The following is a 24,045-nucleotide window of genomic DNA, read 5'->3' as shown; positions in this document are numbered from 1 at the left end:
TGACGCTTCATCCGTTGCCTCGTTAAAAACCTTGCTCAAGTGAAAAACCCTGTGGGATAAAAATGAACTCGAGGAGGAGAAAAGAGTGCAACACGTCCTTGATCCTTCGAGACTGAGTAACTCCCCCTGATGTCGAAATCTCCCCCTGATTGCTACAATCATGGGAGTTCGGATAACCTTCTTAATCCGATACTCTTCACATGTTTCTTGAAGGTGGATTTAGGTAACGACTTAGTGAATAAGTCCGCTATATTATCCTCTGATCGGATTTGATTCACTTCAATCTTTAGAAGTGATTGTTGTTGCTGATTATAAAAGAACTTAGGCGATATATGCTTGGTGTTGTCGCCCTTGATGAAACCTAACTTCATTTGTTCAATACAAGCTGCATTATCCTCATAAATGCATGTAGGTTCATCTGTGGTAGACTTCAAACCACAAGTTCCTTGAATGTGTCGAATTACAGACCTTAGCCATACACATTCACGTACAGCTTCATGTAGAGCAATAATCTCTGCATGATTTGAGGAAGTAGCAACAAGGGTCTGTTTCGTAGACCTCCAAGATATCGCAGTGCTTCCCATGGAAAAGACATAACCTGTTTGGGAGCGACCTTTGTGAGGGTCAGAGAGGTACCCTGCATCAGCAAAACCCATCAAGACATCATTGTCGTTTTGATGGAGGGAGATAGGAGGACGCCGGCCACCATGAGCGGCGGCGGCGCCGGCGGCGGTAACATGGCCGGCGGCCATTCCATGGACGGGGGCGTTTTGCCTTTTGGGGTCCGATCCCAATTTTCCGTCATTCCTTTTCTCTCTGTAGGGATAGAATAGGCCCATATCAATCGTACCTCTTAGGTATCGAAAGATGGTCTTTACACCAATCCAATGGCGGCGTGTTGGCGCAGAGCTGTGTCGAGCTAACAAGTTCACTGCGAATGAGATATCCGGTCTTGTGCATTGAGCTAAGTACAATAATGCGCCTATTGCACTCAAATAGGGCACTTCGGCCTCTAAGGGTTCTTCGTCGTCATCCCTTGGACGAAATGGATCTTTTCCGGGCTCAAGACTACGGCCGATCATGGGAGTACTCGCAGGCTTCGCTTTATCTTCATTAAAGCGCCTTAGGACCTTCTGAGTATATGCAGACTGATGGATCAAAATCCCATCACTACGGTGCTCGAGTTCTAAACCGAGACAAAACCGTGTTTTCCCAAGATCTTTCATCTCAAATTCGGATTTCAAGTAATTAGCAGTTTCCTTTAACTCATCTAGAGTTCCAATTAGGTTCATGTCATCGACATAAACTGCTACGATTGCAAATCCGGAACTTGTTCTTTTAATGAACACGCATGGGCATATTTCATTGTTAATATATCCCTTACCAATCAAGTAGTCACTTAGACGGTTATACCACATCCGTCCAGATTGTTTTAATCCATATAGTGAGCGTTTTAATCTTATTGAAAACGCGCTCCGTGGTTTAGAGCCACTTGATTTGGGTAATTGAAGTCCATCTGGAACCTTCATATATATCTCTGAATCTAGATCCCCATAGAGATATGCTGTAACCACATCCATAAGCTGCATGTCAAGTTTTTCGGAAACTACCAAACTGACAAGGTAGCGGAACGTTATAACGTCCATTACGGGAGAATATGTCTCCTCGTAGTCGATTCCAGGGCGTTGTGAGAAACCTTGCGCCACAAGGCGGGCTTTATATCTTACCACCTCATTTTTCTCATTACGCTTTCTAACAAAAACCCATTTATGGCCAACAGGCTTTACACTTGGGAGTGTCTGCGTTACAGGCCCAAATACCTGTCTCTTTGTTAGTGAATCCAATTCAACCTGGATCGCATCTTTCCATTTAGGCCAATCTGCTCTTCGTTGACATTCTTCAACAGAGCGAGGTTCGATATCATCATATTCTATAATCCCTTTCGCAATATGATATGCAAATGCATCATCAATCGCCATAGAATTTCTATCCATCATCTCATGTACACTAGTGTAATTTATGGAGATCTCTCTATTCTCTGGAGTTGGTTCTGACATTGGAGCGTCCCCCAATGATGTCTCTTGGACATAACCATAATCCGGAATATTCTCATGAGATGGATTATTTATATCGATGATTAATGGATTATTTTGTGCCAAACTCGCTTTCTTTCTTGGGCGAGAATCCATCGAACCTATGGACCTCCCGCGCTTCCTGGCGGGAGCCGTGGGCCTAGCCATAACGTCACCATCATTTAGAGATGGGACGTTGGCGCCATGCTCATGCATTCTTGAGTTGGCGTCATGTCCTCTACTTTTAGGGACATCAATCCTTGCAGGCACGTTTGCAGCAGGTATGTGTGATCTCGTCACTTTAGCGATATCAGAAAACGCATCAGGCATCGATTCTGCTACGTTCTGAAGATCGAGGATTCTCCGCACTTCAATTTCGGACTGTGCGGTTCGGGGATCAAGATAAGACAGAGTGGGGACAGACCACGACAATTCCTGTCGTTCCTGTTGAACATTGATGTTCTTATCTCCCCCTAACGACGGGAAGACTGTCTCATCAAAGTGACAATCCGCAAATCTAGCGGTAAAGAGATCGCCTGTCAAGGGTTCTATGTAGCGGATAATCGTTGGAGAATCATAACCAACGTAAACGCCTAATCGTCGTTGAGGACCCATTTTGGTGCGCTGTGGAGGCGCAATTGGCACATAAACTGCGCACCCAAATATGCGTAAGTGTGAGACATTGGGCTCATACCCAGTCACCATCTGGGACGCAGAAAAGGGTTGAGTGGCAGTAGGCCTTAGACGAATAAGCACAGCTGCATGCAATATTGCATAGCCCCAAGCAAAAATAGGGAGATTGGTGCGCATCACCAATGCTCGAGCAACCATTTGTAGTCGTTTAATGGTGGCTTCTGCGAGACCATTTTGGGTATGAACATGAGGAACAGGATGTTCAACATCAATCCCAATGGACATGCAATAATCATCAAAAGTCTTTGATGTAAACTCTCCAGCATTGTCTAATCTTATAGACCTAATAGGATGATCAGGGTGGTGAGCCCTTAACTTAATTATTTGTGCTAGGAGTTTAGCAAATGCAGCGTTCCTTGTGGACAATAGCATGACATGTGACCAGCGTGTCGATGCATCAACCAATACCATAAAATATCGAAATGGTCCGCATGATGGTTGAATAGGTCCACAAATATCACCTTGGATTCTTTGCAAGAATGGTATATTTTCTTTGGTGTCCTTTGCATAGGATGGTCTCGATCCTAACTTTGCTAAAGAGCAGGCTTTGCAGAACGAATGATGGGCTTTAGAAACAACCAATGAGGACTTTGGTTGAGCCATGAAGTCACAATGGACTTTAGAAGTAGAAATTCGAGTCAGAGGAGCAGAGGGGGCGTCAAAGCCACCCTTGAGCCGCAGGGGGATGGCGGCGCCGGCTAGTGGTGGCCGGACTTGAAAGGGGAAGGCGCCGTGAGGCGCAGGTGCTCCTCCTTGATCCAAATTTCGAGTTTTACTTCCTTTCGTTCTGAAAAAGGGATGTCCGTGTGAAGTCTTTAATATACGGATCATCATGTCACGACCTGGGTGTCCCAAACGGTCGTGCCAAAGCCTATATGTGTCGGAATCCCATAAATCATCTCTCATGACATGGTTGGATTCAATGACTCGAATAGTGGTTGCGTACAACCCACTAGAGCGACACATAAGTTTCTCTAAGACTCGTTTATGTCCGTAGTCATTAGAGGTGATGCAAAGGAACTCTTGTCCATTCTCACAATGTGTTTCCACATGAAAACCATTGGCTCTTATATCTTTGAAGCTTAATAGGGTTCTTCCTGCCCTAGGAGCATAAAGAGCTTCGGTGACATTTAAACTCGTGCCATTTGGCAACATAAATTGGGCTGGTCCTCGACCATGGATCAATCGAGATGATCCAGCCATCGTAGTCACGGAAGATCGAGATGGTGTCATCCATAGAAATAGCTGTCTATTTCGAAGGATAGTATGTGTAGTTGCACTATCCACGAGGCATTCTAGCTCTCCAGGAAACATACTGAAAAATAATAAAGTTCGAATTAAAAATATGTCCAAGACATTGTATAGAACAAATCGAAAACTTTATTAAAATAGCCAATGATTACATCAAAGTTTCTTGACCAAAATCTAATCCAATATAAAAATCAAACTGTAGACAAATCGTAGTCACTCAATCCGTTCGGTAATTTCAATTTAGTTGTGACCAGGTAAGGTAAGGCGAGATTTTGGTGGAGCGTTGCTCACTTTTAAAACCGTTCTCTCAGATCAAACCTTGCCTAGACATCACAAGTACTCTTGAGTACGCCTAGAGGGAAAAAGTTAATACAATAAGTCATTTTATTGATTTAAGGCATAATTGCCATTACATAATTCTTGGAAAAGTAAAGGACTATACTAATCAAAATCTGCAGCATCCTTGTGCAATTCTTTGTCAGATTTGAAGTCCGCTATGGTGAGATTGACGTTGGCATCATCACCATCTTCTTCTATATTTTCGGCAAAATTGGCTTCATGCTCTCTGAAGTCTCTAAATGCCTTGTAATGCGCAGCCAATTGTTTGCTTGCTTTGCATTGTTTGAACCAGTGCTCACTAGATCCACATCGATGACACATGTCATTGTGATTTCCTCCCTTTAATTGAGGTGCATTGTTTGCACTTGGGTGGCGTCCCCCATAGGAGTTGGCGCTATTCCCACGGCCCTGGGTGGTTCCTCCATGTCCTGGAGCCCCACGGCCTCCTCTCCCACGTTGCCATGTATTGCCACGTGATCGTCCTTCATTCTGACGAGTACCTTCCTTTGTAGGGCGGTTATATGGACCAGAACGTCCGTTGTGTCCCTTATTCTTAGGGTTCCGCTCCTTGCGCCCTCCTTTGGGTGCATTATTATAATTCGCCTCATGAACGCTCTTAGTTCCGATAGGCCTTGAATTATAATTCTTCACGAGGATATTATCATGCTTTTCAGCTACAGACATAATAGTAATGAGCTGATGAAATCTCGTGATCCGTCTAGTATCGAATTCCGTTCGATATTGCTTTGAGAGCAAAATTGCTGAGACGGGGAAGGTGGAGAGAGTTTTCTCAATTAGTTCTTGCTCTGTGACGGGTTGTCCACAGAACCCCAACATGGTTTTGAGGCGTAGAACTTCTGAATTATATTCAGCTACAGACTTGAAGTCGGCGAATCGTAGATTGCCCCATTGAACTTTCAAGTCAGGGAGGAGGGTATCCTTGATATTATCAAATCGCTCTTCTAGCGCGACCCATAATTCTCTAGCATCCTTGATTGCCATGTACTCCAATCGGAGTGATTTATCCATGTGGCGCCTCATCAAGATGAGGGCGGTGGCATTGTTCGTAGCCGTACGCTCAAATATGAGAGTAGGATTAGGAGCTTGAATTAAGGGTAGGATCCCTTTTGAAGTGAGATGGTGCTCAACATCCGTGGCCCAACTATGATATTCCGAGCCAGTTGAGGTAAGTGCAGGAAAGTCAAGTTTCGACATCCTGAAATAAGAAGAAGGAATATATTAGTTTCGGAGTTAAAACTTCCACGACAACTAAATATTAAGATTTCCGAGCTATGCTACCAAGAAATCGATTTCCAAGAAAATTGGATTAGACCGAAACAATGATGTTTATAAGGTCATAAATCGATGCTTGCGGACGCTCTTAGTCCGAAGCCTTTACGAACACTCTTAGTTCGTTTATAGCGCGAATCCCCACGATTCCGCTTTGAATCGAACCCACGTTCTATGAAAGGTGGGATGAAGAAGAAGGGAGGTTTTTTAAGTCCCCGAGAAAAAGAAGAAATATTTAAATTTCAAAATTTAGGAACTTCAAAACTTACTCTTGAATACTTACTTGTATTTGGATCACGCGCGTGTCGATGCAGGCGTGATGGAGCGAAGCAATCCGAGTAGAGGCGTGCAGCGATGCGAGGTAGTAGGGGTTGCAGAGGTGCTGCAGTGGCAGCGAGTTGCAGTAGAAGAAAAGGGGAGTAGCTAAGGCAGGTGCGCTGCAGGGGCAGCAGTGTGCGCAGGTGTGCGCGGGGCAGCAGGGGCTGCTGAGGCGCGCAGGGCAGCAGCAGCGCTGCAAGCGCACGGGCGCGCAGACGAGCAGCAGAGTTGCAGGGACGCTGCAAGGGCAGCGTGGGGTGGACGCACGGGCGCGGGGCTGCAGGGCAGCGACCCAGGGGCGTGTGGCTGCAGGTGCAGCGCGCAGGGCAGCAGCAGCGAGCGAGGCTAGCGAGGGCTAGGAGCTTGCGGCAGATTTTTGAGGAGAAGAATTTCTTTTCAGCTTTTTTGGGTTTTAGCTTTTGTGGTTTAGGGCTCGTGCTGATAACATGTTTAAGTATATTGGTATTGAGAGAGATTGATGAGAGAAGTGTATTTCATTATAGAGAATAGGAGCCCTACATATAGGGATTACAAGTGCATAATCTAAGAGTACAAGGATTCCTTATCTAACTTGGAGTAGGAAACCTCTCCTATTACAACTATAGAACTTATCCTAGTTTGACTAGGCACACTAAGTGTCAATATCCTTCAACAGTTTATTCTATTTTCTTTGATTTTCTGTCTCAAATAATAATGCATGATAGGAGCCCATGAGCAAGCAATTGAAGACAAGTTGTACTACTCTCAATGAAATAGCACTTTTACTTGAGCAACAGAAATGAGTTCCTCAAGATTGCTTTTCTTCATGCTAATTCCTATTATCTTGGACCTTGTTGCTGCTGCCACAGCGCAAATTGATGACGGTGTATGTACTTTCACAGCTGATTTCTGCTGGAGATGTTCCAGCATTGGCACCTACACTGATGACAGCATCTACCAAGAAAACCTAAACAACCTCCTGTCCAACTTCTCTTCCAACACCCAAATCAATTACGGGTTTTACAATTCTTCCACGGGACAGGACCCCAACAAGGTTAATGCAATTGCATTGTGTAGAGGAGATATCACACTGGACATGTGCCATACTTGTGTCAAGGAGGCCAGTCAACTTCTCTTCCAGAATTGCTCACATCAAAAGGAAGCGATCCTATGGGCTCAGCCTTGTATGGTACGGTACTCGAGCAAGTTAATATTTGATATTCAGGAAGATGAACCTATCAAGTATGTCCCTAGCCCTACCGATGCAGCGAACATAGAACAGTTTACACCACTGCTAAATTCCTTGTTGGATACCTTAAGTGAGAAAGCGGCATCAGGGGACTCTCTCAAAAAATATGCAGCAGGACATACAACTCTCCAAGTTGTTCCAAAATATCAAGCAATATATGGACTTGTTCAGTGCACTCCAGATATGGACAAGAACAATTGCAGCAATTGCCTTCAAGATGCTATCTCAAAAATTCCAACATGTTGTGGTGGAAAGCAAGGAGGAAGAGTTCTTAAACCCAGCTGCAGTGTAAGGTTTGAGGCCACTCTTTTCTACGAGTCTACAGCCGATTCGGAAGTGAGTCTTCCACCAATAAAAGGTATGGTTCCCCTGCATATGCTTAAACTTAATTGATGCCATAAGTCAATTAGTTTTCCTTTGCTTTCTTCTTTTTGACTCAATATAAGTACCTACCTATTTGATATTTTTCTTTCTCTCTTTTGTTTCAGGAAAGAAGGGGAACGCGTCAAAAACTACCATGATCATCATCATTGTGGCCGTGATTGCTTTTATCCTCACACTTCTCGTCAGCATATGCATTTTTTTCAGAGCAAAGAAGCGAAATCTTGAAAGTAAGTCCAACTGTATGTTTTGTAACCTCAAATTAAATGTTTTCACATGCTGTAACAACATAGAGGTACATTGTTGAACAGACTCTGTTCTAGCATACAATGAGAATTGATCGGTTTGTTTTCCACATCATATACATTCAGGCACCATTATATTATTGTTCAATTGAATCATAATATATGTAGTAAGATTTTGATGTAATTAATGCATTTATCTCATTTGTTGTGTTCGAATATGTGCTAATCAATTTGATAATTTTCAGATGATAATTCCGGTGAAATTAGTTTGGCAGATTCATTGCAATATGACTTTGAAACTATTAGAGATGCAACAGATGACTTCTCTGATGAAAATAAGCTTGGACAAGGTGGATTTGGAGCTGTTTATAAGGTAACAGAACACTAAATATCATAACAGAAGATGCCACCAAGTTTTGTTTTTCTTCTTTTTTGCTAGTAAGATACTATTAAGTTCTTCCTTGATATATTCATTTGTTTCTTTACTAACTTTGATTGCAGGGTCGTCTAGCTAATGGACAGGATATAGCTGTCAAAAGGCTCTCTAAGAATTCTGAACAGGGTGACCAAGAGTTCAAAAATGAGGTCACATTAGTTGCTCAACTTCAACATCGGAATTTAGTAAGGCTCCGAGGATTTTGCTTGAAAATGAAGGAAAGGATCCTAATTTACGAATACGTGCCTAACACGAGTCTTGATCACTTCATCTTTGGTATCTTCTCTGCTTCTTTGCTCTAATTGACTGTAATTTCTAATAGTTTTTGTGTTACACAAATCAAGCAAAAAAAGAGAGAAATTTAACAAAGGTCATATTCATTTCAATGGAATTATACATAGATCCAATCAATCACGGGCATTTGGATTGGGACACACGTTACAAAATCATAGGAGGCATTGCTCGAGGGATTCTCTACCTCCATGAAGATTCTCGACTTCGAATCATCCATCGTGACCTTAAACCCAGCAATATTTTATTAGATGGGGATATGAATCCTAAAATTGCAGATTTTGGCATGGCAAGATTATTTCTGATGGATCAAACTCAAGGACACACAAACAGAGTCGTAGGGACCTAGTAAGTATCAAATTATGTCCCTTTGCACTATGTACCATATAATTGTTGAAGTTCCTATGTAAAAGAAACAGCATGAAGTCTAATTTGATGTATACAATCATGCAGTGGATACATGGCTCCAGAGTATGCCATCCATGGGCGTTTCTCTGTCAAATCGGATGTCTTCAGTTTTGGTGTGTTAGTTCTTGAGATTGTGAGTGGCAAGAAAGTGAGCACTTTTCGGAATGGTGAGAATGAAGAGGACCTTCTCAGCTATGTAAGTAGAGTGCATTTGCTCTGTTGCCTGAGAAACAAGTATGATTTCATTTTACTAAAACTATAAACTCTTTTTTGTAGGCATGGCGAAGTTGGAAAGAGGACACAGTTCATAATATCATAGATCCAATGTTGACAAAGAGTTCAAGGATTGAAACAATGAGATGTATTCACATTGGCTTACTTTGCGTCCAAGAAAATCTGAATAGTAGACCAACTATGTCTTCAGTTGTTTCCATGCTTAATAGCGATTCTGTTACACTCTCACTACCATTGCGACCTGGATATTTTTTGCAATATAATGATGAATCAGACATCACCGAACTGACAGAGTCAAGAAATGAGGCTTCAATTACGAATCCATATCCTCGCTAGTGATGACTGATGAGTATGTATGTGCCATATTCCCACATATTTTGACCTTGGATTATTTTTAGCACACCTTTTTCTTGCTGGCTATTCTTAGCGGAAGTTAGCTTTGGTGTCTTCTTGTTTGGTTTTGCTGAATTGTATGGAAATCCTTGGTAGAATAGCTTCCCAAGTAAGCATGCTCTGGCTCTGGCTATACTCTGTTCCTCAGTTAGAGTAGATGCTGAAATGAACTATTGTCAATTACCGCAAATAAAGTTCACATTTTTAGATTAGCTTCTATCGGCGTACAACATGTTTAAATCTCTATAAAGAAATAATTGTATTTTGCATCTGTCCCCCATGATGTGTTTCATGAGACAACTGTCCGCTATGGAATGTTTCACTATTACCCTGCAGAAACCATCACATACCGAATGTAATCTAGCCAATTTGGGTGATTGAGTTTCTCTTTTACTGTCGTCTATAGAGAACAAAAATTTGTGGCGGATCACACTCCATTCTTAGAAGTTATGCTGACATATCGCCATCTACACAGCGGATATATGTCTCCCAAGTATGCATATCATGTGAACTTCTCCGTCAAGTCTGATGTTTTTAGCTTTGGAATGTTGATTCTAGAGATATGTTAAAAATAGTAGTTTTCACATGAAGAAGAATGCAGAGGATCTTCTTGGTTACGTATGTAAAAATTCAAAGAATCTTAAATTAATCTACCTGTGTATGTGGGATTTAAGCAAACTAGAACACTAATCTTGCAGGCATGGATAAATTGGAAGGAAGAAACGGCATTGAACCTCACCGATCCAGTTTGCTGACTACAGTTTCAAAAGCTGAAATATTGATATGTATTCACATTGGATTACTATGTATTCAGGAGAATGTAGAGGAGAGACAGAGACCAACCATGGCTTCACTTGTTATCATGTTAACTCTCTGACTCTACCTAAGCCCTCACAACCTGCATTTTTCATGAACAGCGGCATGGACAAGTACAACTCAGAGCTTAGAGAATCAAGCACTTCTGGATCAAGATCTGTTGAAGTATCAGGAAATGACGCTTCATTTACTCGGCTTTACACTCGCTAACATCACCTCCATGGTTTTGTAAACGTACTATACGCAAAAATGCAGGGTACAATTTGGATCCATTTTATCTGTGACGTACTATATATATTGAAAATTGTTTAAGTAAAATAGATTCGAGAGAGAATTGTAGAGAGATGATGTGTTATTATTATTGAGAATAGGAGCCCTATATATAGGGATTACAAAGTACTAGTTCTAATGCTACAAGGAATACCAATCTGTGTAGGATTGGGAAATCTAGAACCTTCTCTCCTATTGCTACTCCTAGTTTGATAAGGCACACTAAATCGATATTCCTTCAACACTCCCCCTTGTGCCGCTTCAAACTTGGTGGTGACGCTTCATCCGTTGCCTCGTTAAAAACCTTGCCAGGTAACAAAAACCCTGTGGGATAAAAATAACCCTGGTCGAAGGACAAAAAGAGCACAACACGTCCTTCACTCTTCGAGATCGAACATGCAGACATCATAACTCCCCCTGATGTCGATATCTCCCCCTGATTGCTACAATCGTGGGAGTTCGGATAACTTTCTCAATCCGATGCTCTTCACATGTTTCTCGAAGGTGGATTTAGGTAACGACTTAGTGAATAAGTCTGCTACATTATCCTCTGATCGGATTTGATTCACTTCAATATTTAGAAGTGATTGTTGTTGCTGATTATAAAAGAACTTAGGCGATATATGCTTGGTGTTGTCGCCTTTGATGAAACCTAACTTCATTTGTTCAATACAAGCTGCATTATCCTCATAAATGCATGTAGGTTCATCTGTGGTAGACTTCAAACCACAACTTCCTTGAATATGTCGAATCACAGACCTTAGCCATATACATTCACGAACGGCTTCATGTAGAGCAATAATCTCTGCATGATTCGAGGAAGTAGCAACAATGGTCTGTTTTGTAGACCTCCAAGATATCGCAGTGCTTCCCATGGTAAAGACATAACCAGTTTGGGAGCGACCTTTGTGAGGGTCAGAGAGGTACCCTGCATCAGCAAATCTCATCATTGTCGTTTTGATGGAGGGGAGTAGGGTGAGGCCGGCCACCCTTGGTGTTGGTGGCGGCGTTGGTGGCAATATGGCCGGCCACTTTGTCATGGTGGACGGTGGCTCCATGCCTAATGGGGTCCGATCCCATTCTTCCGTCGTTCCTCGTCTCTCTGTAGGGATAAAATAGGCCCATATCAATCGTACCTCTTAGGTATCGAAAGATTGTCTTTACACCAATCCAATGGCGGCGTGTTGGCGCAGAGCTATGTCGAGCTAACAAGTTCACTGCGAATGAGATATCTGGTCTTGTGTATTGAGCTAAGTACAATAATGCGCCTATTGCACTCAAATAGGGCACTTCGGCCTCTAATGGTTCTTCGTCCTCATCCCTTGGACGAAACGGATCTTTTCCGGGCTCAAGACTACGACCAATCATGGGAGTACTCACAGGCTTTGCTTTATCTTCATTAAAGCGCCTTAGGATTTTCTGAGTATATGCAGACTGATGGATCAAAAATCCCATCACTACGGTGCTCGAGTTCTAAACCGAGACAAAACCGTGTTTTCCCAAGATCTTTCATCTCAAATTCGGATTTCAAGTATTTAGCAGTTTCCTTCAACTCATCTAGAGTTCCAATTAGGTTCATGTCATCGACATAAACTGCTACGATTGCAAATCCGGAACTTGTTCTCTTAATGAACACGCATGGGCATATTTCGTTGTTAATATATCCCTTCCCAATCAAGTAGTCACTTAGACGGTTATACCACATCCGTCCGGATTGTTTTAATCCATATAGTGAGCGTTTTAACCTTATTGAAAACGCGCTCCGTGGTTTAGAGCCACTTGATTTGGGTAATTGAAGTCCATCTGGAACCTTCATATATATCTCTGAATCTAGATCCCCATAGAGATATGATGTAACCACATCCATAAGCTGCATGTCAAGTTTTTCGGAAACTACCAAACTGACAAGGTAGCGGAACATTATAACGTCCATTACGGGAGAATATGTCTCCTCGTAGTCGATTCCAGGGCGTTGTGAGAAACCTTGCGCCACAAGGCGGGCTTTATATCTTACCACCTCATTTTTCTCATTACGCTTTCTAACAAAGACCCATTTATGGCCAACAGGCTTTACACTTGGGGGTGTCTGCGTTACAGGCCCAAATACCTGTCTCTTTGTTAGTGAATCCAATTCAACCTGGATCGCATCTTTCCATTTAGGCCAATTTGCTCTTCGTTGACATTCTTCAACAGAGCGAGGTTCGATATCATCATATTCTATAATTCCTTTTGCAATATGATATGCAAATGCATCATCAATCGCCATAGAATTTCTATCCATCATCTCATGTACACTAGTGTAATTTATGGAGATCTCTCTATTCTCTGGAGTTGGTTCTGACATTGGAGCGTCCCCCAATGATGTCTCTTGGACATAACCATAATCCGGAATATTCTCATGAGATGGATTATTCACATCGATGATTAATGGATTATTTTGTGCCAAACTCGCTTTCTTTCTTGGGCGAGAATCCATTGAACCTATGGGCCTCCCGCGCTTCCTGGCAGGAGCCGTGGGCCTAGCCATAACGTCACCATCATTGAGAGATGGGACGTTGGCGCCATGCTCATGCATTCTTGAGTTGGCGTCATGTCCTCTACTTTTAGGAACTTCAATCCTTGCAGGCACGTTTGCAGCAGGTATGTGTGATCTCGTCACTTTAGCGATATCAGAAAACGCATCAGGCATCGATTCTGCTACGTTCTGAAGATCGAGAATTCTCCGCACTTCAATTTCGGACTGTGCGGTTCGGGGATCAAGATAAGACAGAGTGGGGACAGACCACGACAATTCCTGTCATTCCTGTTGAACATTGATGTTCTTATCTCCCCCTAACGACGGGAAGACTGTCTCATCAAAGTGACAATCCGCAAATCTAGCGGTAAAGAGATCGCCTGTCAAGGGTTCTATGTAGCGGATAATCGTTGGAGAATCATATCCAACATAAATGCCTAATCGTCTTTGAGGACCCATTTTGGTGCGCTGTGGTGGCGCAATTGGCACATAAACTGCACACCCAAATATGCGTAAGTGTGAGACAATAGGCTCATACCCAGTCACCATCTGGGACGCAGAAAAGGGTTGAGTGGCAGTGGGCCTCAGACGAATAAGCACAGCTGCATGCAATATTGCATAGCCCCAAGCAGAAATAGGGAGATTGGTGCGCATTACCAATGCCCTAGCGACCATTTGTAGTCGTTTAATGGCGGCTTCTGCGAGACCATTTTGGGTGTGAACATGAGGAACAGGATGTTCAACATCAATCCCAATGGACATGCAATAATCATCAAAAGTTTTTGATGTAAACTCTCCAGCATTGTCTAATCTTATAGACATAATAGGATGATCAGGGTGGTGAGCCCTTAACTTAATTATTTGTGCTAGGAGTTTAGCAAATGCAGCGTTCCTTGTGGACAATAGCATGACATGTGACCAGCGTGTCGATGCATCAACCAATACCATAAAATATCGAAATGGTCCGCATGATGGTTGAATAGGTCCACAAATATCACCTTGGATTCTTTGCAAGAATGGTATATTTTCTTTGGTGTCCTTTGCATAGGATGGTCTCGATCCTAACTTTGCTAAAGAGCAGGCTTTGCAGAACGAATGATGGGCTTTAGAAACAACCAATGAGGATTTTGATTGAGCCACAAAATCACAAGTGACTTTAGAAGTAAAAGTTGGAGACAAAGGAGCCTTGGTGGCGTCAATGCCACCCTGAGGCCGCAGGGGGAAGGCGGCTCCGGCCAAGGATGGCCGGATTTGGGGGTGAACGGCGCCGTGAGGCGCAGGGGCTCCTTCGGTGTCCAAAAACCGAGTTTTACTTCTTTTCGTTCTGAAAAAGGGATGTCCGTGTGAAGTCTTTAATATACGGATCATCATATATGTCACGACCTGGGTGTCCCAAACGGTCGTGCCAAAGCCTATATGTGTCGGAATCCCATAAATCATTTCTCATTACATGGTTGGATTCAATGACTCGAATAGTGGTTGCATACAACCCACTAGAGCGACACATAAGTTTCTCTAAGACTCGTTTATGTTCGTAGTCATTAGAGGTGATGCAAAGGAACTCTTGTCCATTCTCACAATGAAAACCATTGGCTCTTATATCTTTGAAGTAATAAAGTTCGAAAAAATATGATAGCCAATGATTACATCAAAGTTTCTTGACCAAAATCTAATCCAATATAAAAATCAAACCGTAGACAAATCGTAGTCACTCAATCCGTTCGGTAATTTCAATTTAGTTGTGACCAGGAAAGGTAAGGCGAGATTTTGGTGGAGCGTTGCTCACTTTTAAAACCGTTCTCTCAGATCAAACCTTGCCTAGACATCACAATTACTCTTGAGTACGCCTAGAGGGAAAGAGTTAATACAATAAGTCATTTTATTGATTTAAGGCATAATTGCCATTACATGATTCTTGGAAATAATAAAGACTATAAAAATCTGCGGCATTTTGTCTTCATCGCCAGATTTAAAGTCTTTGTGAACTCGATGTCTTGATCACCCTGATGCGACTACCTTCGTAGGTACATTGCAAATTCAGGTCCATTGATCAGACGTTTCATATCAGAAATAGACACCATAAAGAGGATTCTCCCTTGATTGAGGCGCATTGGCGCAATATGCATAGTCCCTAGGACTGGTGGCGTTGGAAAGTGGTGCCCATGGCCAACGTTGGCTCCATGGTTTCCAACCCTATGTCCCTCAAAATCACGCCTCCTACGGTCGTGGGATTGTCGCCTTGAGCGATTACCTTCTTGAGCATTTCGATCGTATGGATCATGACGTCGATGGCGACTTTCTCTAGCCATAGGACGATGCTCTTGATAGCTATCTTGAAGCTTATCAAATCTTCTTTGCACAAGTTTATTGCCACGTCTTTCAGTAGTGGCCATAGCTTCAATAAGTTGTTGAAAACTTGTGATCCGTCTTGCATTTACATGAGTCCGGAGTAAGTCAGAGGACCTCATAGCATAGACGGGGAAGGTATTGAGGGTTTTCTCAATCAACTGGTCTTCTGTGATTGTTTTTCCACAAAGACGCATCATTGCTCTGATATTGCTGAGAGCTTCCAAATAAAATTGCATGACAGTGTCAAATTCAGAGAAGCGAAGATCTTTCCATTCTGATTCTGTATTCGGAAGTATGGAGTCACGAACATTGCCATATCGTTCGCGAAGCGCATGCCAAAGCTTTATGGCTCTATCCTCATTTATGAACTCAAACTGTAGGTCACTATCCATGTGACGTTTCATGAAGGCAAGTGCCTTGGAATTATCTTTCTCAGTTTGAGGGTCTGGAGCTGTTTCTATAGGACAAAGCTCTTGGATTGTATGCAATAAATCACGGGCAATAAGGTGGATCTCGACATCAGTGACCCAAATTAAGTACCTTTTGCCTGCATAATCCAATGGAACAAAATCGAGTTTGTTCATGTTTGACATCCTGAAAGATGAAACAGGGACAAGTTAGTTTCGGAGTCAATGCTTCCACGAAAACTAATAAGATTTCCGAGCTATGCTACCAAGAAATCGATTTCCAAGAATGATTGGATTAGACCGAAACAATGATGTTTGTATGGTAGTAAATCGATGTTTACGGACGCTCTTAGTCCGAAGTCTTACGAACGCTCTTAGTTCGTTAATTGCGTGAATCCCCACGATTCCGCTTTTCAATGATCGAACCCACGTTATAAGAAAGGTGGGATGTAGAAGAAGGGAGGTTTTCAAGTCCCCGAGAGAAGAAGAAGAAATATTTAAATTTCAAATTTTAGGAACTTCAAAACTTACTCTTTTGGATACTTACTTGTATTTGGATCACGCGCGTGTCGATGCAGGCGTGATGGAGCGAAGCAATCCGAGTAGAGGCGTGCAGCGAATGTTTATAAGGTCAAGCTTGTTGAAATTCGGAGCAAATTCTCTTCTGAACAGTTTTCACTTTGATTGTTGTACTGGTCTCAAAATAACTCCGATAAGGCTGAAATTCGGAGGTCAGATGTAAGAGACATAGATGAACAACTTTGATGAAGAAAAGATTTTGATCCGAGGTTCCGAACTAGATGTTTCGGAGCCTGCAAACAGACGGACGTGCACAGGAAAGGGGAAAGGTGCAGTCGGTGTGCGTTGGTGCTGCAGGGGCAGTAGGGATGCGTGCGCAGGGGCGCGTAGGTGCTGAAGGGACAGCAGATGTGCGGCAGATCTGCAGGAGCAGCAGTGCAGCGACGCGGGGCTGCAGACGCAAGGGCGCGTAGGCGGGCAGCACGGAGCGCAGGGGCGCGTAGCGCTGGGCGCGCAAGGAGCAAGCTGCAGCGAAGGCTTGGCTAGCTCGGGCTAGGGGCTGCGGAGGTGCTCACGGGGCAGCAGGGGCTGCGGAGGCGTGCGGGGCAGCAGTGGGCGAGGCTAGCGAGGGCTAGGAGCTTGCGGCAGATTTTTGAGGAGAACAATTTCTTTTCAGGTTTTTGGGTTTTAGCTTTTGTGGTTTAGGGCTCGTGCTGATAACGTGTTTAAGTAAAATAGATTCGAGAGAGAATTGTAGAGAGATGATGTGTTATTATTATTGAGAATAGGAGCCCTATATATAGGGATTACAAAGTACTAGTTCTAATGCTACAAGGAATACCAATCCGTGTAGGATTGGGAAATCTAGAACCTTCTCTCCTATTGCTACTCCTAGTTTGATAAGGCACACTAAATCGATATTCCTTCAACAAAAATTGCTTTCTAATATATAGTTCTTCCCCTGTTTGAAGACTGATCGAAATCAATATTCTTTAGTCATATATAGCTCTTCAAGCATTTGAAATCTATTGATCATCTAAATCAGGGAGAGTTTAGCTGCGTATCATATTCTATCCGGCCATTTCCTAGGGGCATGCCATGACCACCCTTGCCTTTTCAAACAAATCATTAGGAAATTTGGTATATTCTTATATATTGTCTCGATTTTTTAGTTCCCCTTCCTATGTAGCTCCATGAATGAACATATCGAATCGGTCATAGACGTTGATGCTGAACATTTCAACGCGAATCGTGAGAGCTTTTCAGGGAGTAACCTCACTAAATCGGAACTGTCTGCCTTTTTAACCACTAACATATCCTAGTACTAAATATAAATGATTGATCTCAAATAAATCAAGAAAGATGTCCGTACTTCTCCATCACTCACAAACCACATCGCTAATTATACTCCTTTCATCATTTTTCTCCCTCCTCAAATTTGTTTCTTGCGATTCCAATTCCCAGAATCACCCGCTTCACTACATCCACCATTACTGTTCCCAAGAATACAATCTCACTGACAACCCGGGGTTCCACGACAACGTCAACATCCTCCTCTCCGATCTCACCTCCAAATCTTCTGGATCCAGCTTCTACAACTCCACGGCCGGAGACGACCGCGAAAAAGTCTATGCTCTTTATCTCTGTCGAGGCGACATTAGCTCTCAAGTTTGCCATAACTGCATCGACCATGCAGCTCAAACCCTCCGAGAAAACTGCACCGACTTCCAAGACACCACCGTGTATTATGAGGAGTGCATGTTTCGATATTCAAACCGTTCCATTTTCGCCACGGAGCAGGAGCTTCCATTTCGATTTTGGTGCAGCGTGAAAAAAGTTTCTGACAACGCTACTGGTGATTTCAATCAGAGTCTGACCAAGTTGATGGGCTGGCTTGTGGATAAGGCCGCGTTTGGTAATACAACTCCCATTCATTTCTCGACAGGGGAAGCAAATACGAAAACCGGTGATAATGGCACGTCGTGGTTGTATGGCTTGATGCAGTGCACGCCTGATATAACTGGGAGTGATTGCGAAAAATGTTTGAAGGCGGCTATCGGCAGTTACCAGGAGTTCTGCGCCGAAAGAATGTGGGCGATGATTTTAGCCCCTAGTTGTCAGTTGCGGTATAATACAAGCCCTTTTATGAAGACAGAAAAACCCGCCATGCCAAAGAGTTCTACTGATGGTAAGTAAATATGTCAAACACGATCTAGGAAACAATGTATATATGTATATGTAGGATCATCCAGGCTAATTATTAAGTACAATTATATTGATTTGTAACCTAAACAATCGAGTACAATTTACATGTGCAGGAAGAGGGAAGAACTACAAATCATATGTTGCTCTTGCGACAGTGGTGCTTCTGTCCACCATATTTGTTGTACGTGCATGAAAGAAATTAATGCTAAAGAAAGCACCTACAGGTAAAAGAGATGAGAACAATCAGCTCTGGTTGTACTCCCAAAAAAATTATGAATGGTTATGAATTCTACACGTGGATTATATTACACGATGTTTGGCTAAAATTCTTAATTTTCTCACCATTAAATAATGATTTTTAAGTACTTTTCAAACTAATGGAATTAAAAAACCGTTACTTAATTTTTATGATTTTTTAAAATCATAAAACAATAAAATTCATATAAAAAATTATTTAAATTTTGAATATTTTGTCAATTGGAACATGTTTTAAAAATCATGCTTTATGAACTGTGAACTTATGGTACATGAAAGTTTTAAGAAAAAAATAGTGTTAACAAAGTTTAGTCAGTAATTTGGTACTCCTTTTTTAAAGTTTAAAAGACGAGTGCAAATGTCTGGTGGGATGATAAAACAATGATTTTTCATTTAGGAGTTCATGTGTTTGAGCCCTATCAAGGATGAGGTTAAAAAATAAAAAAAAATCAAAAGACAATATAAAATATCGGTAAACAGATTTAATCAATAATTGTTGCTTGTTTTATGAATTAGAGACTTAGGAACGAGCAAATATTATTTTTCATGTTTGGTAATTAAACTATTTCCTCATAAGAAAAGGAGGGGAAATTAAAAACCTCCTTTTACCTTGTGATATCATTTTCCCCTCTCATTTTGTAACACTATGAGAGCACTATCTATTACTTTTTCAGTGTTACACCATAATGAAATCTTGTTTCTCATCCTAGGAACTACTTCCTCAACAAGTTCCACCAAACGAAATGACACCAAAGATATAGGGATTGAGGTCCCAAAATTTGATAAAAATATATAGTAGTTACTATATGTGATGTTTCAGAAATTTTATTCACACATACCAAATTACTTAATGCACACCCCCATTTTTTGAAACTTTTTTTAATACTTTTTTTTTTACCCTTTTTGATAAAGATGAACAAAAAGAAAACTACAAAAAACCAAAAACAAAATAAAGAAAATAAAAAACTTTGATCTAGAACTGGAGATAACAAGGACGACCAAGATCTTACATTCAATAACAACACAACTAATTTATCCGTGCACTCAAAAAACTTCTCATACTCTATTCAAGTTTTTTTTTTCATGAATTTGATAGGTTGAAGTAACAAATTCAAATTTGAATATTAAGCTTTTGAGTTTCTCTACATATTTAGGACTTCAAGTGGTCTACGGTCTGCAAGCGTCCTGGTGATTTCAACTTTCTCATGGTACATTGATTAATTGAAAATCTTGGAGGTTAATTGAATGAGAAATTAATATAAAAAAAAATATTCTCTCACTTTGTCTCCATTGATTGTTTGTTGAGTTTCATTTGCTTGCCAATTTCCTTCGATTTGGTTTCACTTGGAGGATGGTGGTATGGGTCATAGAAGTGAGACCGTGAGAAATAGGGTGCAAGATTGAGGAGCAGCATGCTTGGGTTCGATTTGGCAGAAGGAAGAAGATGATGGATTTAAGGAGTGTGTATAAAGTAAAATAAAGAGGGCATAAGAGGAAGTTTGGGGAAAAAATTTGGATAAAAAAATTTAAGACGTGTGTATTAAGTATATAGGGGTGTGTGTATAAAATTTCTCATGATGTAATAGATCATTAAAGACTTTTCGGGCGAGGCACCACACTAAAGAAGACTCCTAGTCCAAGTCTTCTCTTCGATCAAAATGATGGTCCCAAAGTAGCCAAGTAGGCATTAAAACAGGAAAGCTACTAGACGAGCAAAACAAATACTGTGACCACAAGACACAGTCAAAGTCTTCTCTTAACTTTTCCTCTTTCTTACACGTTGAGCAGCCTCATCAGACCAAGAAGCAAGAACCTCTAAGGTGGGAAAAGAAAAAAAAGAAAAAAAAAACTGTTAACGTAATTGCCTACGAATTTCCAGCATAGAATTAAGGACATTATTGATCTGTATCCAAAAACCATCATTGATGTAACATCAATGCTTATACATATGTAAATTATTTTCAACGTCAAAGAGGGTTAATGACTGAGTCAATGTCTGTCAGGGAAATTTTGCTTATAAAACAGGGTACTCCATCATTGCTTGAAATTACACTGAGGTTAAGCACAGAAATGAATTCTTCAACATCATTGCTTTTCATTTTTGCCACTATTATCGTTGCTCCGGCCATAGTTGACGCTCAATGCACTACCACAGCTGACTACTGCTGGAGCTGTAATACTACTACTAATGCCACCACCACCTACAAACAAAACCTCAACACACTCCTCGTCTCTTTGTCTTCCAACAACCAAGCCAACTACGGGTTCCTCAATTTGTCTCTGGGAACTGGCACCGACAAAGTGAATGTAATTGCACTCTGTAGAGGAGACCTTGCCCAAGACCAGTGTCGTAGTTGTTACGGCCAAGCCAACATCTATCTCTCACAGAATTGCTCTAATCATCACGAAGCAATCATATGGGCCCAGGGTTGCACTGTTCGATACTCGAACATCACCATGTTCGGAATCGAAGAAGACGAGCCCGGTTGGTTGTTGTCGAGCCCTAACAGTGCGTCAAACCCTGAAGATTTCAAGCTGGTGCTTAATCCCTTGTTGGAAACTTTGAGCCAAAATGCATCATCAGGGGATTCGATGAAGAAATTTGCAGCAGGACATGCGCCTGTCCCTGCAGGAAGTGAAACAAATCAAACCATATATGCAAGTGCTCAGTGCAGTCCTGATCTGGACAAGCAAAAGTGCAGTGATTGCCTTGAAGATTCTATTAAGGAAATTCCCACATGTTGTGAAGGAAAGGATGGAGCGAGGGTTCTTAAACCCAGCTGTATTTTGAGGTTTGAGAAAGGAATTTTCTATGAGCCTTCAGCTGATTCGCTGATAAATATTTCTACAGCCACTCCGCCTACAGCCACTCCGTCCCCTGCAGCTCCACCACCTACAGCCACTCCGCCCCCTACAGCCACAGAAGGTATTGGGTGATTTTTTTCTTTGCTAATTTACTTTTGGGGGCCTCCGAAAATGACACACAATTTTATAATCATCTGGGACTCTTTTTCCGAAATTTTTTCAAAAAAGATTGGATACTTTCCATTAAATGAATGAATTTTGTCCACGTTAGTAATTTATGAGTAATGAGCTTTTTTTTTTTAATAAATGAGCATTTCAAATCGATTATGTATATGTATTATGTATCCACTCTAAACCCATACAAACTTTTCAGAGTTTTGATAATTTGTATTTGAAGGTAGTGTAGGCAATTTAACCTCAGAAATGTCATTTTTAAAAATATTTTAAAATAAATAATGAAACTTTCTGTTTAGTCAGTTTTAATAATAAATGCCGATTACTAATAATGCAATTCTTGTGATTTTTTTTTCAGGTAATAATACAAGTAACATAACGATAGAAGTGTCACCATCATCGTTCTTCCAATTGCTACTTTTAGTATTATGCTTATCATCAGCATTGGCCTTGTTTTAGGACGAGAAGGAAGGAAAAGGGCCAAACTAGGAAGTTTAAATTTGTGCAAGTCCGTATTTCTACTTATTTGAATTTGGACCCTTAAGACAACTGAGATATCCTATTGAATTGGCCGAAAATTGTAACTCTATTTTTCTTTTCAAATAATATGTACTACGTATTTATGTGCATATGCACAAAAATACGTGCATATGCAGTCATATAAATTGCAAGTTGATATTTGATCTCATTTGTAATGATCTTGTTCCGTTTTTGGGAAATTTTACGTGAAGCAAACAATTAATTAGTTAAATGCAATTAGTTACAAAATTGAGTGTATATTAAAATTCCTCAATTAACAAAGGTAAAATGGTCGCATCTTGCAACACTTAACGTTTGACTTAGAATGGCTAGGGTGAAGATAATAAGGCGGTAGTGGTAGTAACCCTAATTCATGTGAGATAAAAGCTAAATACTAATTTCTTGTGAGACCTAGTTTTTATTGTCTGCCTATGAAAAATCTCAAGCACGATCGACCAAAATATCACTAATTGTAATCCTAAGCGAAATTCTAATTCCTAGTCAAAAGCTAATGTATACGTCTACAAATCTGGGTTAAGGATACTAATCTATATATCATTCCACGTTTAGGCTAATGGTGACAACATGAGTTCGTTATTATGAGTTTGTTATTACCTATTCATCTCATTGACTCGCTCTACATTTCGGTAGTGGAGCATCACTGCTTATTGGTGTGAATATATCCCACCAATACCCCAAACGGTGTATCCCACCAATACCCCAAACGGGAGTGATTCTTGCGTGGGGCAGCCGCACCGCCACGTGGTGCGGCAGGCCAATCATTCCCCTAGCAGGGGGGTATTTTGGGTATTTCACATTTAAAAATCAGGAACAATTTCGGAACAAAGACAAAAATTTCTTAAATTTGATTGGGCAGCCGCACCGTACACGTGGTGCGGCTACCCGCACCTAAGAATTGGCCCCCCAAACGGTGCATATCTAGTTTTATATAATTTTGGACTTATCACTTGTGAAGAGAAACTTGCCACGTGACTTGGCTCAGTCTTAATCATTAGATATATATTTTAAAATAATTGCCATGGAAACCCACAAGTTCATGGTTTTTTTTATTTTTTTATTAAGAAATGCTTCAGGTTTCATATTATGCCATATCGACAGTTAATGTTCCACCAATGGACAGTTTGGTTCAGGTTTTTTATTAAACTGTACAAGATTAGATGAGTTGAAATACTTGTAGGACTTTGCATCCTTATTCCTATTATTGTATGAAATTGTAATGATCTTGTTTGCGTACCATGGCAGGTTGGGTAAATTACATAGTTTACTACTTTTTATATTATTTTAAGAACTTGCTTCTATGCACTAGTATTTCAGATTTTCAGGTACTAAAACTAGAAGTTTCTTTTTATATTTCTTAAGCTTCTTGTGTTAATATCTCCTATGCTGGCCTTAGTCTGAGGCTCTGAGGTTATTAGTTAATTGTTTGTAAGCTCCGTGCCTCCGTAACAACATTACTCAAGTATTGTTGTCTTATGAAATCATTTGTGAAGGAGAAGCTAGTCAAGATCAAGGTTGAAATGAAGACCACTGAGTATTTTATTTTGCTATCAAGTGACTTATTGATAAGAAGTTCATTATGAATTTAAATTTATTTTTATTTTATTATTTTTT

At 41.1% G+C, this 24,045-nt stretch overlaps 3 protein-coding genes across 4 annotated transcripts; all 3 read left to right on the top strand.

The window, feature by feature from the left end:
- The first annotated feature begins 6,632 nt into the window (after window positions 1–6,632).
- Window positions 6,633–9,705, top strand: LOC133729825 (cysteine-rich receptor-like protein kinase 44). The gene is made up of 7 exons (XM_062157402.1): window positions 6,633–7,549; window positions 7,680–7,802; window positions 8,063–8,190; window positions 8,319–8,529; window positions 8,655–8,892; window positions 8,998–9,148; window positions 9,229–9,705. The coding sequence occupies exons 1-7, from the start codon at window positions 6,742–6,744 to the stop codon at window positions 9,520–9,522; spliced, it is 1,953 nt and encodes a 650-aa protein (XP_062013386.1). The 5' UTR covers window positions 6,633–6,741; the 3' UTR covers window positions 9,523–9,705.
- Window positions 9,706–17,791: 8,086 nt separating this feature from the next.
- LOC133734571 (cysteine-rich repeat secretory protein 38-like) lies at window positions 17,792–19,730 on the top strand. Of its 2 annotated transcripts, XM_062162195.1 has the most exons (3): window positions 17,792–18,643; window positions 18,774–18,884; window positions 19,626–19,730. In XM_062162195.1, exons 1-2 carry the CDS (start codon window positions 17,818–17,820, stop codon window positions 18,851–18,853), a joined length of 906 nt encoding a protein of 301 aa, XP_062018179.1. In that variant the 5' UTR covers window positions 17,792–17,817; the 3' UTR covers window positions 18,854–18,884; window positions 19,626–19,730. The 2 variants fall into 2 exon arrangements, with proteins under 2 accessions (XP_062018179.1, XP_062018178.1); XM_062162194.1 differs by lacking the exon at window positions 19,626–19,730 and having other exon boundaries at window positions 18,774–19,161.
- Window positions 19,731–20,934: 1,204 nt separating this feature from the next.
- Window positions 20,935–22,582, top strand: LOC133733503 (cysteine-rich repeat secretory protein 38-like). The gene is made up of 2 exons (XM_062161128.1): window positions 20,935–21,841; window positions 22,253–22,582. Exons 1-2 carry the CDS (start codon window positions 20,986–20,988, stop codon window positions 22,351–22,353), a joined length of 957 nt encoding a protein of 318 aa, XP_062017112.1. The 5' UTR covers window positions 20,935–20,985; the 3' UTR covers window positions 22,354–22,582.
- The last annotated feature ends 1,463 nt before the right edge of the window (window positions 22,583–24,045 follow it).

The sequence above is a fragment of the Rosa rugosa genome, chromosome 2 (assembly GCF_958449725.1).
Source record: "Rosa rugosa chromosome 2, drRosRugo1.1, whole genome shotgun sequence".
Taxonomy (NCBI): domain Eukaryota; kingdom Viridiplantae; phylum Streptophyta; class Magnoliopsida; order Rosales; family Rosaceae; genus Rosa; species Rosa rugosa.
Note: the sequence above shows the minus strand (reverse complement) of the source record. Positions and strands in the feature narration are given on the sequence as shown.